A 21,580-nucleotide genomic window follows, 5' to 3' on the forward strand; every position below is an offset into this window, starting at 1 on the left:
ACAGTGTGGTGATATCTTATTATGTCTTTTTTGCTTTTAAATGACAATAAATTACTTTTAAGAACTTACATTTTTTTTTGTTTTTTTTACACTGATCTCTAACCCAATTCCTAATTAGTGATTTTTTTTATTACAGTTAAATTATCAACAATGCTTTTTAAGTTTTATTTATATATATATTATATTCCTCCAGATATCTAGTACATACTTAAACTATTTTATAGAAGTAGATATTTATTGAATATAATATTTTATTAATAAAATAACTTTACCCTTTTTTGAATAATTGTTTGTATTGTAGTGGCTGGAATGGCTGGTACTGCACATATCGATGGAGACCATATTGTTGTTTCAGTTCCTGAAGCTGTATTAGTTTCTGATGTTGTCACCGATGATGGGATAACTCTTGATCATGGCCTTGCAGCCGAAGTTGTCCATGGGCCTGATATTATTACAGAGACTGATGTAGTAACAGAAGGTGTGATTGTCCCTGAAGCTGTACTTGAAGCTGATGTTGCCATTGAAGAAGATTTAGAAGAAGATGATGGAGATCATATCTTGACTTCTGAACTAATTACAGAAACCGTTAGGGTACCAGAGCAGGTTTTTGTAGCTGATCTTGTTACTGGTCCAGATGGACATTTGGAACATGTGGTTCAAGATTGTGTTTCAGGTGTTGACTCTCCCACAATGGTATCAGAAGAAGTTCTTGTAACTAATTCAGATACAGAAACTGTGATTCAAGCAGCTGGTGGTGTTCCTGGTTCTACTGTTACAATAAAAACTGAAGATGATGACGACGATGATGATGTCAAGAGCACTTCTGAAGACTACTTAATGATATCATGTAAGTGAAACATAAAGTCAATTACTTGGGAGATTAATTTCTATAATTTAGAAAGGTATTCTGGGACAAAGGATATATTTCATAAAAGCAATAGAAGGGATCTTTTTTTGAAAATAATTTCAAAGCTGTGGTGTTGAACTTTCAAAGATGTGCCTTTTGAGCTTACATATATTTTTAATGTACTCTGAAATTGCAAGCCAAAGTAAAATGAAAAGGCCAATTATGTCTTAGAATAGAAATATGTATTTAAAAGGCTTGATAGAAATATTAGTTGATATGAAATTTCAATGATAAATATATATATATATATATATATTTCAAAATGAGCAGTAAATTATATTATTACTGCTTCTTAAAAACATAGCGTGCAGGCATTGTTAATAAACTTCTACTTAAGAACATAAGCATAATATGTTTAGATAGGTTATGTAAATTTATAAATTTTTCAATCAAAACATAAACTTTGTGTCCTGCCATTCTTTCTAGATTATGTTTTATTTTGATTGAATGATTATATGTATTCATATGTGGTCTATGGAAAACTAATGCATTAGTTTCAGACTACTTATAGCACTCTGTGTGAACGAAGATAGAACTATTTTATTTTCACTTTGGGTGACAGATTTGCGAGACCAACCATCAAATATATCCCATGATATGTTTTTGATGGTGTTTATAAAATGGTCGCATATTTGCCTTGAATGCAAAAACTCCTATGTTCAATCCCCAGCACACACACATGAATGCACATGCATGCACACAGGCCTGTGTAAAAAGAGTGGGTATATTTTTTATAAATTTTGAAGGGATCATGCTTCAAATAGCAAAAAGTAGATAAAGGTTTTTAACTTTTTCAGTCGTATTTTTTCCTTTTAAAAATAAAAATGAAACACAGGGAAGGGAATCACTATGCAGAAAGTCTATGTATGTGTGCCTGTGTGTTCATACAATGATTCTGTGTTATAAATATGATAGTTATTTTAAAACTAAAACCACAAACTAGATTTATTTAATTTTTAAACATAATTATAAAGTCTATTATGTTAACCTTTCTTTTGCAAGCACTTGTTTTTTTGAGACAGAGTCTTACATAGTGCAAGCTGGCCTCAAAGTTGTTAGGTACCCAAGAAGAACCTTGAACTTATGGTCCTTTGAACTCGTTTCTATGTCTGGACCACTAGGATTGTACGCATGTGCCATTATGCCCAGCCTGGAAATAATTTGCCAGTGAATATTTACATTTTCTTTAAGAGAATTAGGTTCACTACTAAAAGATTTGGGGAATGTTATTACCTATTCTTACATGTATGTGTCTTGCTGGGACAGCCCCAGATTTACATACTAACTTGACACTAAAAGCTATGACTATCAGATAAGATGTTATAGCAAAATTTATTAGTGTCTCTATATTAAAATAACTGCAATATACATTCAAAAGTTATTCATTAAATTAAACTAGTATGAAAGTGCTAGAAAGTTTAGACATCATGTTTTTATAGGTAATCATAACTTAATATTTGTTTTTGCTTCTTTTATTTAAGGTTAGTATTTTCATTTTACATACCAACCACAGTACCTCCTCTCGCCCCTCCACCTGCTCCTCTTCTACCCCCCCCATCCACTCCTTATATAGGGCAATGTCTCCCATAGAGAGTCAACAACAAAGTCTGGCATATCAAGTTTAGGCAGGACCGAGCCCCTCCCCCTGTATCTAGGCTAAGGAAGGTATTCCTCCATAGGGAACAGGCTCCAAAAAATCAGTTCATGCACTAGGGATAAATGCTGGTCTCATTACCAGGGTCTCCCCAAACTGCCAAAGCCACACAACTGTTTATCATAATTAGAGGGCGTTTTGGTGGCCCATGCCGGTAGGATTTGCTAAATGAGGTGAAGTCAGGAGCATCACAACTTTAAGGCCAGCCTGGACTACACATTATCATTTGTTTTTAAATTTTTTAAAGAAAAAGACAATTCTAAGTTTGGTACCATGGTGTGTGCCTGTAATCAGGATGTAGAGAGACAGGAGGATCGTCAGAAAGAGTCATTAATTTTTTAGACGATTTAAGTTAGAAAATTTATCTTTTTATTTTAAATAATAAAATATAAGATAAAACAAAAACTAACACATCAGAGTTGAACAAGACAAACAAACTTAAGGAAAAAGCCCAAGAGAATGTACAAGAATCAGAAATTCATTTATTTGCGTACCCAGGAATCCAATAATGACAAATGAAGAGATTTCTTCCCTTTTAGGCTGATAGAATTTAACAGAAAATTAAAGAGAAGATTCTATTATTAGCATGTTATTGAAACAACAGTGATTTAGTTTTAGAGTGACCTTAAGCTAGAGATGGATTACTTCTTAATTATTTGTGAGAGAAAAGCAGAAACAGTTTAAAAACTTCCTTTAGAACTTAATCATGTACAGTGAATAATCCAATCTCACAAAGCCAAGCATTGTGTGGGGTTTTTTTCTCCTATATGGAATCTACAGGGGTGAGTGGGCTAGAGGAAATGAAAATAAAGTATTAGGGATCTGGAACCAGAAGGGAAAAGTGAGAAGAGAGCAGGAAACATAACAAAGTGATAGAGGGTGTAAATATGATCAAGGTACATTATATACATACATGGAAATGTCATAACGAAATAGATCTTTGTACAAGTAGTATATGCTAATAAAATAATACTATATATATATATATATATATGTATACACAAAATCAAATACTTTCTTATATTATCCATGAACTCTAATTTTCCTACCCATTCTCCCAAGTTCAGGGACTCTAAGTATGTTTTGCCAAATCCAATTTAGAATTTTTTTCATTAAAATTTTTACAGACAAACCTAGAAAATATTTTTGTAAGCTGTGACTGACTACTCAGAACGTTCCCACTATTTTTTTTTTACTTTTTTTAGTAGTTATATTCATATTTGAACTGTTTACTCTTAAAATTTTATTTTTATTCTCCTCATCTTTTTATCTTAATTACCTTTTGATGTCTGGTGGCTATTCAGTCAAGAATTATAGCACAAATTGCCTTTAAAAGCTCCATTTTAAATTAAGAGGTCCTTTACTTTATTGCCCCCAAATATAGACTTTCCAAAATAGTTAAGGGCTGCAGTTGAAGACTTCAAACAGACTCTATCTTCCCTAAATATTCCTATAAGGAAATCTTATCAAGTAGCAGGACTTTAGAGTTAGAGATTTTTTTTTCTGTCATTTTGAGGTGCATCTGAATTTAATCCATGTTCAAAACAAACCTCACAAGTTCTTTATCCTACCAGATGAATAACATTGTCCACTCGTGCTAAGTAACTTTGAAATTAATATACAGTAACTATGTTGGTCTAATGTTCCACATGAACTCTTTTTAAAAACTCTAATATATTTAAGAAATGTATGGGTGATTATTTCCTTTGTGAAAAGCTTCACTAGAATGAGGAATCTCCTTTATAAATGACCCATTGTAGTGTAACTAACACTTTTTATGTATGAAATTGAATTTATGTAGGAAAATGCATTTAAACATCACCAATTTTAAGAGTAGAAGAAAAATGTTTACAGCTTTCAACATTAAAAATATAACTAGATTAGCAAGATATAATTTATAGTACAAAATTCAGATAATATTTAAATTAATTTTTGTTCATATATTAACAGTAGAATCACCATCATGTCAATCAATTTTAAAAGTTTTAATTATACCAAAATTCAACCTCATAAGCTCTTAAAGGTACTCCCCACTCTATTTACTTCCAGGAGGCAGTAAATTTGGTTCATAAATTTTGCTTATTTTATTTACATATTTGTTATGAATGGAATTGGGTAATATGGGACCTTTCCTTTCTGTCTTAGTGTTTCTCAAAGGCCATCAATATGATAGCATTTACCATTGTGACATTCATTTTTTATTACCAAGTGATATTTCATTATAGATATATACTAATTTTGCTTTCCCATCCATCATTGATGGACACTCTCGTGGTTTCTACTTTTTAACTATTATGAGTAAGGATGATAGGAAAAATGTGTACAAGTTTTGTTGGGGTAAATGCTTTCATTTCTTTTGGATATATACTTGAGCATGGCATACTATTGAAATTTAAATGTGATTTCTTTCTTTTCCTTTTTTCTACATTATAAAAGAGAGCCTTTGCTCATTGTTTAATCACAATGTTATATTAGTATATTGTATAGTTATATAATAGCCACACCATTATTTTTTGATGTACTACAACAGTGGCAAACTCAAAAGCCTTTGTGGTTTTAAAAAGAAGGCCATCAATTTGGGGATTAGTGAGGTGGGCATGGGAGACATGAGAGAGATGAGGGAAATGATGTAATTATATTTTAATCCATTTTTTAGAATGAGTATTACACTGTATATTGCAATAAAATGGAATTTTAATCAGATTGTGGCAGTGATCTACAAAAGAATATTGAATACTTCCAACCTTTTTAGTGCTGGTAAACAATGTACCTTACTTATGTTCTTGTCTTTAATGCTAATAGAATTTTGTGGATGTGTTATATTTCTCACCTAGAAGGTGGGTCCTGAAACTATGGTGTATGCCTTAAAATAAGCAAAAAAAAAAATTAAGCTTGAATCTTTTAAGTATTTAATTTTTATCTATATTAAGAACGGCCACTTAAAGGCAATTAGTAATCCATTCCTATAATTTCAGTACTGGAGAGCCAAGGCAGGAAGCTTGCAAGCTGCAGTGGCCTGCGGCTCTATGTCCTAAAATTAATTAGTAAGAAAATATGTAAAAATTTATTTCTTAAGTCATTTTGTTTCCTAGTAAAACTTTGTTAATGTTGTATTTTCTGTACCTAAGAATATAGAATAAATATTGGTTAAGCTGATAGCTAAACTCTTCAAAGTTCACACCAGCTTTAAAAATAACTATCATTTATGAGTTAAAAATACAGAACAAATTCAGTTGCTTCATACATTTCAAAATTGTTCATTCTGAAATGCTTAATCTAATCAAAAAACAATGGGTACATTAAATATTAAAAGTATGAAGCTTCTTTTTTAAGTAGAAGTAAAATCAGAAAGAACACCAACAGAAAAATTGATTAGGACATATCAACTATAATTTCAATATTTACAGGTAAAATTAAGATATATAGTTTAGAACTAGCCAAAAATATTTCATTACAAAAATCTTTTATTTCAATTATTTTAAATTACTGTGTTCTAGAAGGAAATATGGTCACTTAATTTATGTGTAATAATGACATATTTATAAATGAGTGTATTTTATTGTTTTTTTCAATTTTCAAATATTCCAACCTCCCAAATTTGTATTTTGGGTCTTTAAAAATGTGTTCTATGAATCCTGTTTTCAAATCATGAATGAGCAAGTGCTTGTTCCTTAAAAATTAACTTTTTTAAAAATATTTTTATGATCTCATCATTTTATTTGTTATTAGTAAGAAAAACTTTCAAGCAGTATATATATATATATATATATATATGTATATATATATATATATATATTCATCCTAATTTATGAAATTGTCACCCCAAAATTGCTAAAAATACAGTAATGTGATTAGGAGCTTTAGTGGAATAGAAATATTTACATCATTTTTGTGTCATTTGAGTGCTAGCTTTTATTGGCAATAGTATATTTAAACTTTTAAGTGGAATGGAATCATTTATATTTAAACAAAAAGATAAAATAACTTTTCAGTGTTAAAATAATTTGTGAAGTGCTTTCATTGTTTTCCATTTCATTGGACAAAACAGCATTTTTGATGACATACCAAACTTGAAACTGAACTAGGGAAAATGTAGATTTTTCACTCATTTAGATCTGCTTCAATTTTTAAGAAGTACCAAGATTATAGCTCTTTAGTGCATTTTATTCTATTTTTCATAGTTTTAAAATTGTTAGATATTAGATAAATACTAGGGCTTCAGTCTTTTATGTTTCATATGTGGTATTCTGAAATATGTAATGGCACAATTTTGGTTTCTATTATGCTTTAGTTTTTATAGGAACAGTATTGGAAGTAAAATGGTAGGGACATACTTATAGAGAATATATTGCTTGAATATGACTTATGGTTGTTATAAGATCGTTAATAGAATATCTATTTTATAGTGATATGTTGTGTCCTCAGAAACTGTAGAACAGAATAAAATTTATGCATATTGAAAATCTTTAGTAATAGTCCCAAATATGATTGCTTTACCTTAATATATGACTTTTATTCATGTGCTCTGAAGCATCAGATTTTTTATGAGGAAAAGTACCATGCAGTTAGGTATTATCTGTGTTTCTGATTTTAAAAGAAAGCATATGTTTACACATACACAAAATTTGTGTTTTGAAATTCGTTTCAAATGCATCAACAGAAATTTGAGCTCTTAGATAATATTTCATGATGAGTAATGAAAAGTTCTTTTTACTAAATCATTTGCGTATGTTTTATTTCATCTTTTAAAATAATAGATTTTATAAATTAATTGTTTTAGAAAGAACTGCTTTTTAATTTAGGATTTGTTTATGTAAATTTATAACTCTTCTTTTTTCTGTTACAGATTTTAGTGATAGGATTTTACATAAAATACAGTCTATGTTTTATTTCATAATTACATGTAAAATGAATACCTAAGTAGATGATACCCCTCTTTTCTCATCTAAAGCTCGATGCTTCAGTGAATATAAAAACATTATATATGAAAAGGCAAAGGCACAGTTTTTGAAGTCACCACTTTTTTATGTTAAAATTGTATTCTCTATAGTTTTAAGGATAACATTAATATCATAGGAGCACTATATGTGAACTGCAGTGTATAGGTATTCATAAACTGCCAAAATCATAAGTCCTATTCAAGAAATATGGCCTACCTAAATACATGTTTGCTTTTTTAAATTTTAATATATCTTATACAGAGACTGGTTTGGGTAATATGATGTAATTTAAAAAAAAATTAAGTAATTCTGATCTTGAGTATTGTTTTCATGAAACATCATTTTTAGTGACTGTATAATAGGTCACTAAGGGACTATAGTGGGTAGGTGGTTAAAACATTTTAATTTTGCCATTATGCTTACCACTCATTAAATGTCAGATGTAATTTTTGACTGAAATAGTTTCCTTTATATTTTGCAGTGGATGATGTGGGAGAGAAGTTAGAACATATGGGAAACACACCATTAAAAATCGGTAGTGATGGCTCACAAGAAGATGTTAAAGAAGATGGATTTGGTTCAGAAGTGATAAAAGTGTATATATTTAAAGCAGAGGCTGAAGATGACGTTGAAATAGGTACAGAACTCTTTTAATTCCATGATATAAGAGACATTAGAATTCTTACCTTTCATGGGGATTATTCTAAAGTTCTCAAAGACAAAAATGTTTATAGGCTTCCTAATGTATTTCTAAAACTGTGTATGAATATCTACATATAAAGTGGAGTGAGGACGATTCTGATATGAAACTATTATGGCATAAAATTGTAAAACAAATGAAAATAATTGGAATTAGAATAAGGCTTATAATGAGTGTTAATGAGCATTGATAACAGAGGCAGGTATTTTGGTTTTTAAAACTACTTCTAGCGCTTAACTGAGAAACCTTCAATGACTTGTATGATCTCTGCCTTGTTTCTTATGATGGCCATAATGATTGTGACTATCTAATGTAGTTTTTATGAGAAAAAAGTGATATATATATATATATGTATTTTATATATTATATATATAATTTTTATAGTGCATGGCATGTAAGTATGACATAAATGTTAACATCTGAAACGAGGGATAAGTTTTCCAAAGTATAATTTACATGAATATTTTCATGTACTTTGAAGTTTTTTAGAATTTTTGTATGTTCTCTATATCCTCTTCATTATTTCATGGATTTATTTCATGATATATTTATAGTTTGCATGTGTTTTAATTTTTAAGGTGGGACAGAAATTGTCACAGACAGTGAATATACCAGTGGACATTCTGTAGCTGGAGTGGTTGACCAGAGCCGAATGCAGCGAGGGAAAATGGTTTACATGGCAGTCAAAGATTCTTCCCAAGAAGAAGATGATATCAGTAAGATAAAATGGCACTGCAGTGACTTATAGGAAGCAGTGATAAAACTTTAAAGCATTGATAACAAAAGTAGATTACTAAATAAAAACAAAGTTTAGGAAATAAGGAATTTCTTGCAAATATTTTTTAAAAGTGTTCTTTTAGGCATTCCTGCACCAATGTATTACTCAGATAGGGATACATGAATTCTACATTTCAAATAATATGTTACAAAGAGATGAATAGTTTATCGTTTTTGATATAATGAAGTTTACAAATATATAGAAATTGAATCATATAGTATACATTTTGTTTATATAATTACATCTGTTTAATTGGGGCTAGAGAGGTGGCTCAATAGTTAAAAGCACTTACTGCTCTTGCCAGGTTCAGTTTCAATTCTTATGTCTAGCAAATTATAACCACCTGTAACTCTAGTTTCAGGGGATCCAACACCTTCTTCTGGCTTACATGGGTACATGCACACATGTAGTGCATATAAGTTCACATTGTAATACACATATAAATTTAAGAAAATAACCATTTTTAGATCTGTTTAGTTTCATTTATCTTTAATAATTCAACTCTGAGGTGGAAAATACTTTTCTTTTATAAGACAATAAAGGCTCAGAGAAAATAAGTTGCCCAAGACCTTTATAGTACTAAAATTTGAATTCTTGTCTAACTTTACTTCCTGTGTTTCCTCCACATGGCAGTAAGCACATTTGGCCTATGTGGATTTAACAGTGGAAGGGCTAACTGGTTCATATCCTATCATTGATAAGTTAAGTGGGTAAATAATTATATAAGTTATTCTGCCAGGATCTCAATTTGTTATGCTGTTCATGAATAATTGTTATTAGGGTTTCTTGGGAGTGAGAACTGAGGACCACAGGGTAAAAATCTTATTCAGATTTGCTTTCTTTTGTCATGTTTCACTCTTTATGTTTATTTTTCATGAAGGTATTTTATTCTCCATTGTCTTTATGTCATTATGCAGTTTTTTGCTAAGGCTACATTTGTCTTGTTGCCATGCTGACAAACACTATTTTGTCATCATAGAAGGGCAAGAGCCTCCTTTTCACAGAAAGACCATGATAGTTTATGTTCTACTTATGCCAAACTCTAATAACTACTACTAAAGTCTTTCTTTATCAACTATAGAGGGCTGAATTCTACCTCCCTTTCACAGCTGAAAATACCAAAATACTTGGTGGAGAGTATTTGAATAGGGAACAAAACGTTTATTGAAATAACCTTTGTTTCATCTCTAAATCATATTATTTTTTACTCACTGATTAAGTAAGAGGCATGGTAGGAGATGAGAAACTGAGGCATAGGTTTAGCTAATGCCAGAATTCACTAGGAATTTGGAAAACTTAGACCAGTATTTTGTGGTTATTAAAGAGGAGAAACTGGAGGATACCTTTCACTCTACTGTGTTTATACATTTCCTCTAAAGGAAATAGACGATTCAAATTTTTTAATCGTAAGGAAAGCATATATTGAATTCAACGATGCATTTATGACATTAAATAGAGATCAATTTTCGCAGAAGGCATGTAAATTTTCTCTCTAGGTTTAAATTCTTAACTCCAATAATAATATTTTTAAATGTTTTATTTTTCTGTCAGTAGTGTACTTAAATTTCATGCTTCTTGAAGAGGGTCTACTAATTCTTGAGCAACAGCATTTCATATTTATATATGCATATATAATATATAATTTTAATTATTTTTAAAAGTTTACTCAGTGATTAGTATATTGATTATTATTCATTATACATATGGTTCTTTCAAAATAGTGCAGGAAAGCATAAATTACTCTGTAGCAATATTTTCATAGAAAATGTTTTCTGAGTTCCAAAAAGCTCTCAGGAAGATTGATAGAATAACTCCCCGATTATAAAATTGCAGTGTCTTATGGATTGTAATACCCTGTTCAAGCACACCTGTTTTGTAAGTATAAAAGTCATTTTCAGAGACAGGCATGATGGTTCATGGCTGTAATCCCAGGACACAGAAGGCTGAAGACTGCAAGTTTTAGACCAGCTTTTGGATGCAAAGCAATACCTTGTCTCAGAATGAAAAATAAAGAAGCCATTTTCATAGAACTTGTTTCTAATACATAAAGATACTACTTTTGGTAAACAATTGTCTTCTAGAAGCATTATCTATCAAAAATATCTAATATAAACTAAATTTAAATTTATACATTTTAAAATTAACTAACGTGAAATTTTGAAAACTTTTTAAACTTGTTTGAAAATATTTTTGCCCATTTATTAAATACTTGAGATTGTAAACAAGCAATTATTTCTAAAATTTAGGTTATGCTGAAATATCAAATGAACCATACATGGAAATCACTATAGGGGAAGAGGAAGAAACAGTCCTTGAGATTCAGCTTGAGAACACTGATGTTAATAATGCAGGTTTCCCTGTTGTCTATCCTGCATCATATGGTAGGATACTAGTATTTTTACCTAAGTACATAAAGTATGTATTTACCACGCCTTTGAGCAATTTAATATTCTGTGCTATAATGCCACTATGTACTGGCTAATAGTGAAATGGATTAATAAAAATGCTGCAGGATCCCCGCAGCAGCAGGCAGCAGGCCATGTGGCTTCAGGCAGTGGGCAGAGTCTAGGCAGAGACTGGACAGGAGACCATGCCACCAAGTCTCTGAAGGTGGCTGGTCCTGGGCAGGGAACCATGTAGTGGCAGGGAGAGACAGACAGATAGGCTCGCTATGCAGAGTGAGGTTGGATATTTATTAAGTAGGTTATGGATGGGAGGGGAGAAGGGGAGAAGAGTAGAGAGGGAGGGAGGAAGGGAGAGAGAGAGAGAAGGGAAGGGGAGGGGAGGGGAGAGGAGGGGAAAGAAGGGAGAAGAGAAGGTGGGAGAGAAGGGAGAGATGGAAGCTGCCTTTCTGAGAGGAAGACAAAAAAGAGAGAGAGCTCAGGCAGGAAGCTGAAAATCAGCCTGTCTCAGGAGATGGGGGAGTGAGCGTGGCTTGTCTATTAAAGAGAAAAAACAGTCATTACGAATAGAATGAAATATTCTTCTGTGAATTGATTCATCTCCAGTTATTTTACATGATTTTTCTATCACTATTAAACCTTGTTTACTGCATTTTTGTTAGGATCGCTTCTAAATCCTACCTGTATAGGTGAGCACCATAAAATATTTTTATAAAATAGGAGTACTATTTTAAAATTTATCCTTCCCCTTTTACAAAAATGTATTTCATTTGTTGACACACAAACAATAAAACTGAGGTTCTGAAAAAAGCAAATTCTCTAGAATATATCTTCATTTATCAAGTTTTTTTCTTAGCCCATTTTGTCTTTTGTTAGTCTCATTTTTTATAATGTATACATTAAAAGCTTCTGATGTACAATGCATTAATTTATCCAAAGTTGTTTTTTTCCAAGTTTCATTCATTTCATTGTTTCATGTATTGAATATCTTCATTGCTAAGTGTACTCTGCAGAAATAGCTACTCAGTTTTCACTTAAAATGAAAAACTGTTCAAGATATTATCAATTCTAATGAAGCAGACAGTAATATTTATTTTCAGAGTGGAGAATATTATCTAACTTATGTAAATTTTCAATAACAAGTGTATTTCATTGAGAAATTTGAGCAAAGGTAAAATTTTATAGGTTAAAATAGGTTCTGTAGGCAGTATATTAGTTTATAATTAGTCCCTTTTTATAGATGAAAGAAGAGTTTCCAGAAGGTATGAAGATTGTCAAGCAACAGGTGAGACAGCACTATAAAAGAGATAAAAATTAAATGTTTTGTTTTATATACTACTTGATAAGTAAAAAATTTAGCTTTGATTTCAGTAGTCATATTTGTTGGACTATTATTGAAATTATGTAGGGGTTTGCCTCTTTAACAACCAACATACATAAATACAGTGTGCATTAAGTTATGAATGAAATCCATTTTAGATTTCCCTGATGATACAAGAATTAGACAGTTTACCACATAGGCTGTAAAAGGTCCCTTTAGAAAAACTACATAAATTACTTGAAGAATAAAAGAACAATTGTTCATATCAACCATTTGTCAACGTTAGAGTGAGACTGCCTTCTTAATTTCTATGGAAAACATCTAATATGAATATATCATAAATTCATACCTAGTTTAATACATTGTGTTTAGTGTTATTCCATGATGGATCAGTTTCTTTATCTTAGGGAGACTTTTTCTAATGACAAAGTATATAATTTTTCAGTTTTTTCCCCATGGGCAGTATTTCACTCTAAATTTTAATATAGGTTTAATAGAAATCAACAGAAGACATATAAATCAGCATATATGCTAGTCTGACAGTTTTGTGATTTGAAAATTTAGTGTATTTCTTAGTTATTATTCTATTGCTGTTAAGAGCTGTTACCAAGGCAGCTTTTATTAAAGAAAGCATTTAATTGGTGTCTTGCTTACAGTTTCAGTGATTCAGTCCATTATCACCATGTCAGGAAGCATGGCAGTAGGCAAACAGGTAGGCAGGCAGGCTTGGGGATGAGAACTTACATCCTGTTCAGTAGGTAGGCAGGCCAGCAGAAAGAGATACTGTGCTTAAGGTAGGGTTTTGAAACCTCAAAGTCCACCTCACCTTCTCCTACAAGGGCACACTGTCTCCAATAAGTCCACAGCTCCCAGTCCTTCCCAAACTGTTCCACTAACTGGGAACCAAATACTCAAACATATGTGCCTTTGGGGACTATGCTCATTCAAACCGTCACAATTTTGCATGCATTAATCATAATTAAATTGAAGAAAATTACCTGCTAAGTCTATTTTAATTCCTGAAGTCAGTCTAAATAATAATTTTCACACCATAAAACTTACATGTAGCATCTATTTTACATATAACTACAATGACTATATTGGTTCACTTAGTTATATATGTTCTTTTCTGAATCCCTTTAATATTGTCAGGTTCTATTCATAAGAAATTAATCTGATGTCATAATTTTGTATGTTATATTAATCTTACCAGTTTATTCCTTAAGAGGGTGGTCATGTTGAAATAACTTAAATTTGTGTGCTGTCTTACTCAATGTGCTTGCATGTACAAAAGAGGATATGAATTAAACTTAGAAGAATGAGAACATGTGTATACTTTTTGGATTTTATATCATAACTTAGTACCATGTCACATCAAGTCATTTACTTAACAAAGCCCTAAAACTATAAATATATGCAATTGAACAGTTTCCATTTTTGTTCTCAGGAAACACTTTTGACTCAACGTTAGAAAACAGAAACACTACAGCAGCACAGTACCTTCAAATTTGTGATAGCATTAACACAAATAAAGTACTTAAACAAAAAATCAAGAAGAGGAGAAGGGGAGAAACAAGGCAATGGCAAACAGGTAAAAAAATCTGTTTTATGAATATAGCAATTTGAGATGTACAATTTTATGTAATACAAGGAGGTAAATCAATGTTGGCAAGTTATGCCTCACATAGCCCTGTATATTTTATAGATAACTACATATATTAAGATTTATTTTAACTTATTGTGTGTGTTTGCACCACATGTGTGCAGGTGTTTATGAAGGGCAGAAGACAGTGTTGTATCCCTTGGAACTGCAGTTACATGTAGTTTTGAGCTACCCGACATGAGTGCTGAGAACTAAGCTAAGATCCTCTGCAAGAGCAGCAAGTGCTCTCAACAGCTAGGCTATTTCTCCAGCTCTGATACTACATTTAGCAGTATATGATTGGTGCTCTAAAATTGCTTATTTGCTCCTCTTTAAAAGACATCTAAAGGCAAATTCCATATGCTTTAATTATAAAGGTGATTTATTCCTATTTTTTGTATTTCATGCCATAGATTTGTAGTCTATTACTCAGTACTCATTAGTCAGTTAGCAACATTACTACAAAAATTTTATAAAATGCATTTTTATCTTATAAGGCTTTTATTCAACTTAGTATTTCCACATAGTGAATTTTAGCTAGTTTCAGGAGCAGTTTTGTAAATTATTTTAAAGCAGTGTGATCAAATGTCACAATTTCCTTTTTTTTTCTATCCAGCTGTTATAATAGGCCCTGATGGACAGCCCTTGACAGTATACCCTTGCCATATTTGCACAAAAAAGTTTAAATCCAGGGGATTCTTAAAAAGACACATGAAGAATCATCCTGATCATTTGATGAGAAAGAAATATCAGTGTACAGATTGTGACTTTGCAACTAACAAGAAAGTTAGTTTCCATAACCACTTAAAAAGCCATAAGCTCATAAACAAAGTTGACAAAACCCATGAATTTACAGAATACACTCGAAGATACAGAGAAGCTAGTCCACTGAGTTCAAATAAACTCATCTTAAGAGACAAGGAGCCGAAGATGCACAAGTGCAAGTACTGTGACTATGAAACTGCCGAACAAGGACTGTTAAACAGACATTTGCTGGCTGTTCACAGTAAGAATTTCCCTCATGTTTGTGTTGAGTGTGGAAAGGGTTTTCGTCATCCTTCTGAACTCAAGAAACATATGAGAACCCATACCGGTGAGAAGCCATATCAGTGTCAGTATTGTGTCTTCAGGTGTGCAGATCAATCAAATCTGAAAACTCACATTAAGTCTAAGCATGGTAACAACTTGCCGTATAAATGCGAGCATTGTCCTCAAGCATTTGGTGATGAAAGAGAGCTTCAACGCCATCTGGATTTGTTTCAAGGACATAAAACACACCAATGTCCTCATTGTGATCACAAGAGCACCAACTCAAGTGACCTTAAGCGGCACATCATATCTGTCCATACCAAGGACTTCCCTCACAAATGTGAAGTCTGTGATAAAGGTTTTCATCGTCCTTCAGAGCTTAAAAAACATAGTGATATTCATAAGGGTAGAAAGATTCATCAGTGTAGGCACTGTGACTTTAAAACATCAGATCCATTTATTCTTAGTGGTCATATCCTATCAGTTCATACTAAAGATCAGTCATTGAAGTGTAAGCGGTGCAAGAGAGGGTTCAGACAACAGAATGAGCTCAAAAAGCACATGAAGACGCATACTGGAAGGAAGATTTACCAATGTGAATATTGTGAATACAGCACCACAGATGCATCTGGATTTAAACGGCATGTGATTTCCATACATACAAAAGACTATCCACACAGGTGTGAATTCTGCAAGAAGGGATTCCGAAGGCCATCAGAAAAAAACCAGCATATAATGAGGCACCACAAGGAGACTCTTATATAGTAAGATCAATATAAGGAAGTTATTTACAAAATAAGATGCTATTTGGGAGGAGAATCTCACTGTTTTATCTGGTTTCAAAGCTTGATATTAAGTCATACCTTTACATTCTTTGTATTAAAGATCTTAAAATATTTGGATTAGAAGGGGGATCTCATAGCCCTTTGAAAATTACTTAATGAATTTAAGATGCACCATAGGATGGTTGCAGAGAAACTTAACTCTGTATTAACAGTATTATATGCATAACTAAACTACAGAGGGGAAAAGTTAAGACACCTTATTTGATTGGTCACACTAGAGATAAGTGTTTTTGAAAGAAGATACATAATCGATTTAGAAATGCTTTGCTGTAGCAAGCAGCCTCACTTTTATGCAATTTTAGAAATGGGGTGGGCAAAGAAAATGCAGTCATCCATCAGTCACTTAGTCATTGAGCCTTTTATATTGTACCTGGACATTGGATTCCAGAAATGGCAAATGTTTTGTGTATTCGTTACAAAGAATCTCACTGAGAAAACAAGTTATATTAATTCAGTGCTAGTAAAAAAAGAGAACTTTAGAGTTGCCAATATTTTATCACAGGATAGGATGTTTAAGACATCGTATTCTGTGCTGAAATCTGAAGTGAAATATAAGAAATAAAGTTCCAGTTTTGGTGTTCAAGTAGATTCAGTATGGCATATATGATAAAGGTGTATTTGAGTTAAATGTGGCTTTCTAAAATGGCTACAACTATGTTACAAAGTCAGCACTATGTTTCTTATAATCTAAATATTAATTGAGTTTTCTTAAATATTTAGAATTTTTAGGACAGTTTTAGTAAGTATGACTGTTTAAGTCTTACTTGCTTTAATGTTTAAAGGTGCAATTTTATGCCATTATTGTAAAGTTTGGTTTTTACAATCTATATACCATATTCTTAATATAAATTTTCAATGAGGCGGTATTTATGCAGTATTTAACAGAACAATATGCTGCCAATAGAGTTTGGAGGTGGATATTCAGTTTACAGTGTATAAATTTAAAATATGCATCCCTTTAACAACGCTTTGTGTTAGCATGCTGCAAATCAAAATGACACTTAATATTAAAAGCTGGTGTAGGGAATTTTAATGAAAATCCTGTTCATAAATGTAATGCATATGATGTGTACTTTTAAGTTTTAGTTGGCTTAATTTAGTTTATATTCATCTGTTCAGCATAACTAAAATGTACTTTTTCTTCATGCTATATTGTGGCTTTGTATTTTAAGTAATATTCATCTTTCTGTTTTGCACCAGATAAGAATCAGTTACTTGAAAACAAATTTTTTATCTTTCTTAACTTCAGAAAACTAAATTTGGAAAATGTACTAAACTTGTGTGTTATGTGGCTGTAAATGATGTACACGCTGTAAAATAAGATTGTTACTGTTATGTGGACTTATTATTTCTAAATGTTACTCATTGAAATGAGCATACAATAAAAAGCATTTATTGCACTTCAAAGTTTTCTAAGTTTATTTAAAGTTGTGTTATAATGGCATTTCTTTATTAAAGACTTCTCACTTAAACTTTCCCAATATACATTCAGAAGACAAATCATTGATTTAATCATTTGGGAAATGTTTCTTAAAATAAGCATACACTAATGTGCTATTCTCCAGTAGTTATTATTTAACAGAATTCATATTGCTAATGTACATATATATCACTATAAGTTAAAATTCTGCCAACTGAGTGATTATTCTTTAAAGCCCATCAGCAGTAAAAATCTGTTAACTTCATGTATTAGACCAGTACCCACAAATCCAGTAATTCACATGTTCACGTAGGGATCTTATTGACATGCACATTCAAATTCAGTTGTAGTGACTGCAGTTTTGTATTTCTAGCAAGTTTACCTGTGTTGTCGTCCTGTGAGTACTAAGCTGATAAAAAGTATCCAGTGTAATTCTAGAATATAGTTCTCTGTTCTTGCTTAAATAACTGGGTAAGTGGATAAAGACAACCCATATTGAGGACATGCCATTAAGAGCAAGAAAATGAAACCTGTAAATACAAATAATCTGATTTGAAATAAACTGACAAACAATGGTGAGCAAGTAGGACTGATAAAGAGATGAGACCAGTGAGAAATTTCTGGTTGGAAACCACTGTGGATTTGAAAGAATGGAGTACAGCTTTCTTTCTTTTTCTTTATTTCTCTTCCTTCCTACCTCTTTCTTTCTTTCATTTTTTCCCTTTAGTTTATATTTGAGGATCATTCCGGAGACCATAAGGACTATATCACAGAGTTTCTGAGGGAAGCAAGGTGCCATATAAAGAGATTGTTCGTGATTACAGTGGAACTAAAAAAAATAGATCTGTTACAAATTGTCTCTTAAAAGCTTCAGTCCAGACAGAATCAAAATTCAGCTCACATTACAAATTAAAGGTAGTCATTTAAAGAACAGGTTTTCTTGGCACAGGACTGCCCTGTGTGTCTATATGGAAATTACTGAAAAGTCCTTTTTACAGAATAGCCATCATGTGCTGATGGATTTTTTCAACTACTTTTAATGTTCAACAACTTTAAAAATGATCTATGGCTTGACACAAAGTATCAGGAATTTCTTCCCAGATAGAGTTCTCAGAATCAACTCATGTCCCAAGCACGATAACCACCAATATCAATCTTGCACTGCTCTTGAAAAGATTTTTTATACACACAAATTCAGGAATAAAATTAAGTTCTGTGTACCCATTACAAATCTTCAATGATTAAGGTTACATTACAAAGCTTGTTTCATTTATATTATTTTTATTCTCTTTATTCACTTAACAATAATTGGTTATTTGATGCCTCCCTCTCCCAGTGGTTTAATTTGAAGGGAACCCCAGAAACTATTTAAAGAAGTTTTGGTAAATGATAGAATTTTCTCATTTATGAAGGCAGAGGAACCATAGAATCATAGCCGACTAAACCTGGGACTCTATCCAATTAAGTTTTTTTTCTTTAATTTTTGAGTAAATGTTTGTTTAGAAGAACATGCTGGTATAGGACTATGTAATAACTATAGAATATCATTAGTTTGAAGAATCTTATTTCTCAATTTCATGTAGATCAACTCTATCCTTCTAAAGCATTACCTTGTACACCTGAAACCTATAAGAGAGGTTGCATACAAACTCTGATCCTAGATGCCTGCCTTTTCCAAATATTATGCCTTTATATTTGTACATTTTCAAGTAACTACCCCAAAGAGAATTGTGTTTTATTTAAAAACCTGAACCAATTGGAAGTATTAATATTGCCTCATACATTCCTTAATGTCTTAAGTCACCTCCCATCTGATTTACAATCTCTGTCATTCTAGGAACAGATATTTTCCTCAGTATGACTGTCTCACTAGACTCCTTTAGGAAACTACATAAAATATGTATATATTGGCTCATTTAAATAAATTGGTTTTGTTGGGTCCAGATTCACACAAAAAGTATTCAACACCGATGGTATTAGCAAAGTACATTACTAAAGCATTTTTTTTTATTTTTTTATTTTTTAAATTTATTTATTTATTAAGGATTTCTGCCTCGTCCCCACAACCGCTTCCCATTTCCCTCCCCCTCCCCCGATCAAGTCCCCCTCCCTCATCTGCTCGAAGAGCAATCAGGGTTCCCTGACCTGTGGGAAGCCCAAGGACTGCCCACCTCTATCCAGGTCATTTTTTTATGCATTTAATATATTAAAAAGGAACATAGTATAAATGCTGTGGTATAAAGAGGATCCACATTTTTCACAGAATTCTTAAAAACGATTTTACAGTGAACAAGCATCTTGAAACATGGAAGTATTATTAAACAAAATTTCAAAACTATAATCCTTGCAGTGAAACATTTTGCCATTTTATCTATCAACATCACTGTTCTTCTAAAAAGAATTTATCAACACTGTCTTCTTATGTAAAAATATACATGTAGATATTTAACTTCCTGAGTGACTAGTCATACATCAAATATAATTTAATGAAAGGATTTTAAAGTTCTTAGAATGAACTAGTATAGATTTATAATGTATACTTGTGATAAAATTCAAGAGCATACCACAGAATTTGTACTTAAATTCTGAATTAGAAAATGATTTATCCCCAAACAAAACCAATAAACTGTTTTAAATAAACTGTTAATAAAACGGATTACTGAGATCCATTTTCTCATTTATTAACAAAATGCAGATAGTCATTTCAGACTACCAACTTGGATACTTCCTACTATATACACCAAAATGATTTCATTACCAAGAAAATCTTTGCAACACAAAAGGGTGAGATAATTCAAATATTTGCTTTATAATACAACCAATCTATACAGTTCATCTTCCCTAGACTGAAGTGACTGGAATGGTGGGACATTCTTTTCTGTGGAATCCTCCCTCTTCAGAAGCCCTGAGGTACAAATGTGGAGCTCAGTCCTGCCTTCTGTAGGAAACTGATGCTAGGCTTAAAGTCGTCTCTTTTTCAAAGACAGGTGGAAAACTGTGGGGCTACTCCATACAGTTTTAGAAATATTTCCAGAACAACTTAATGAAAAGGGCCTAAGCATTTTGTTTTAAAGTCTGCCCCTTAAAAGAATTCTGTAGCATGTATTTCAAACAAAAACACTGCTGGGATGAGAAACCAAAGTTTACAAACACAATTTGGTGTTTTTGAGGGTTTCTCTGTGGCTGTCTTGGAACTTACTTTGCATACCAGGCTGGCCTCAAACTCAAAGATCCACCTGCTCTAGTTCCTGAGTGGAGTGCTGAGATTAAAGGTATGTGCCACCACGACCAGCTTTGTATAAACACATTCTTTATGAGATAAAGATAATTGTACTTGTGTCACATAACAATTCCACTATTCATTTGTATAATAAAAAGAGGTAGGTCTTATTCTGGAGTATATAGTAGGTATTTTTATTAATAAAAGATATGCTTATTATAGTCTTTACTGAAATACCTTGTTTACTATTTATCCTAGAGTAAGTATTGAACACTATGTGCTTTTCAGTTAAAAAAAAACTCCCACAAAATAAAGTACATTTTGTAATGGTGTGTCATGGTGAAAATGGGCGATTTGAGGAAATTATTTGAAAATAGTTACTTTGAAAAGAATTTCTGTTTTCCAAATAAGTGTAATCTTTATAAATTGCAACAATGAGAAAGAAATGCAAAGAGAATTTTGTTAAATTGATATAAATTTGATGGTTAAATTTTTTTTTTAAATTGCCCTCCTTTTATAGTCTTTAAGTTTGAAAAAATTAATATGGCTAAAGCACCCGTATAAAGATGGGAAGAAATGTCTTAGCAAACGATGTTTGGGCTTAGAAAATAAATTTGTAAGCAAAGGTATTATGATATTGTACTTTGCATCAGTTGGTTGTCAAACTTTTGTTAAAGTTCCACATTTAGTAGGCAACATCAAAAAGAGTTTTTTTGTTTTCG

The 21,580-nt window shown here is 31.8% G+C and overlaps 1 protein-coding gene across 1 annotated transcript in view; it reads left to right on the forward strand.

The window, feature by feature from the left end:
• The window catches only part of LOC121443460 (zinc finger protein 711-like), a 29,032-nt gene extending 12,739 nt beyond the window's left edge, over positions 1 to 16,293 (forward strand). Inside the window, exons 4-9 of the mRNA XM_041645213.1 lie at positions 302 to 847; positions 7,983 to 8,138; positions 8,780 to 8,917; positions 11,226 to 11,360; positions 14,150 to 14,293; positions 14,961 to 16,293. Of these exons, the coding sequence (XP_041501147.1) occupies positions 302 to 847; positions 7,983 to 8,138; positions 8,780 to 8,917; positions 11,226 to 11,360; positions 14,150 to 14,293; positions 14,961 to 16,138 (2,297 nt within the window). The 3' untranslated portion in view covers positions 16,139 to 16,293. The remainder of the gene's footprint in view (positions 1 to 301; positions 848 to 7,982; positions 8,139 to 8,779; positions 8,918 to 11,225; positions 11,361 to 14,149; positions 14,294 to 14,960) is intronic.
• Positions 16,294 to 21,580: the final 5,287 nt, after the last annotated feature.

Source organism: Microtus oregoni, unplaced genomic scaffold (assembly GCF_018167655.1).
Source record: "Microtus oregoni isolate MIOR12 unplaced genomic scaffold, Mior012 000107F_ref0000227, whole genome shotgun sequence".
Lineage (NCBI taxonomy): Eukaryota > Metazoa > Chordata > Mammalia > Rodentia > Cricetidae > Microtus > Microtus oregoni.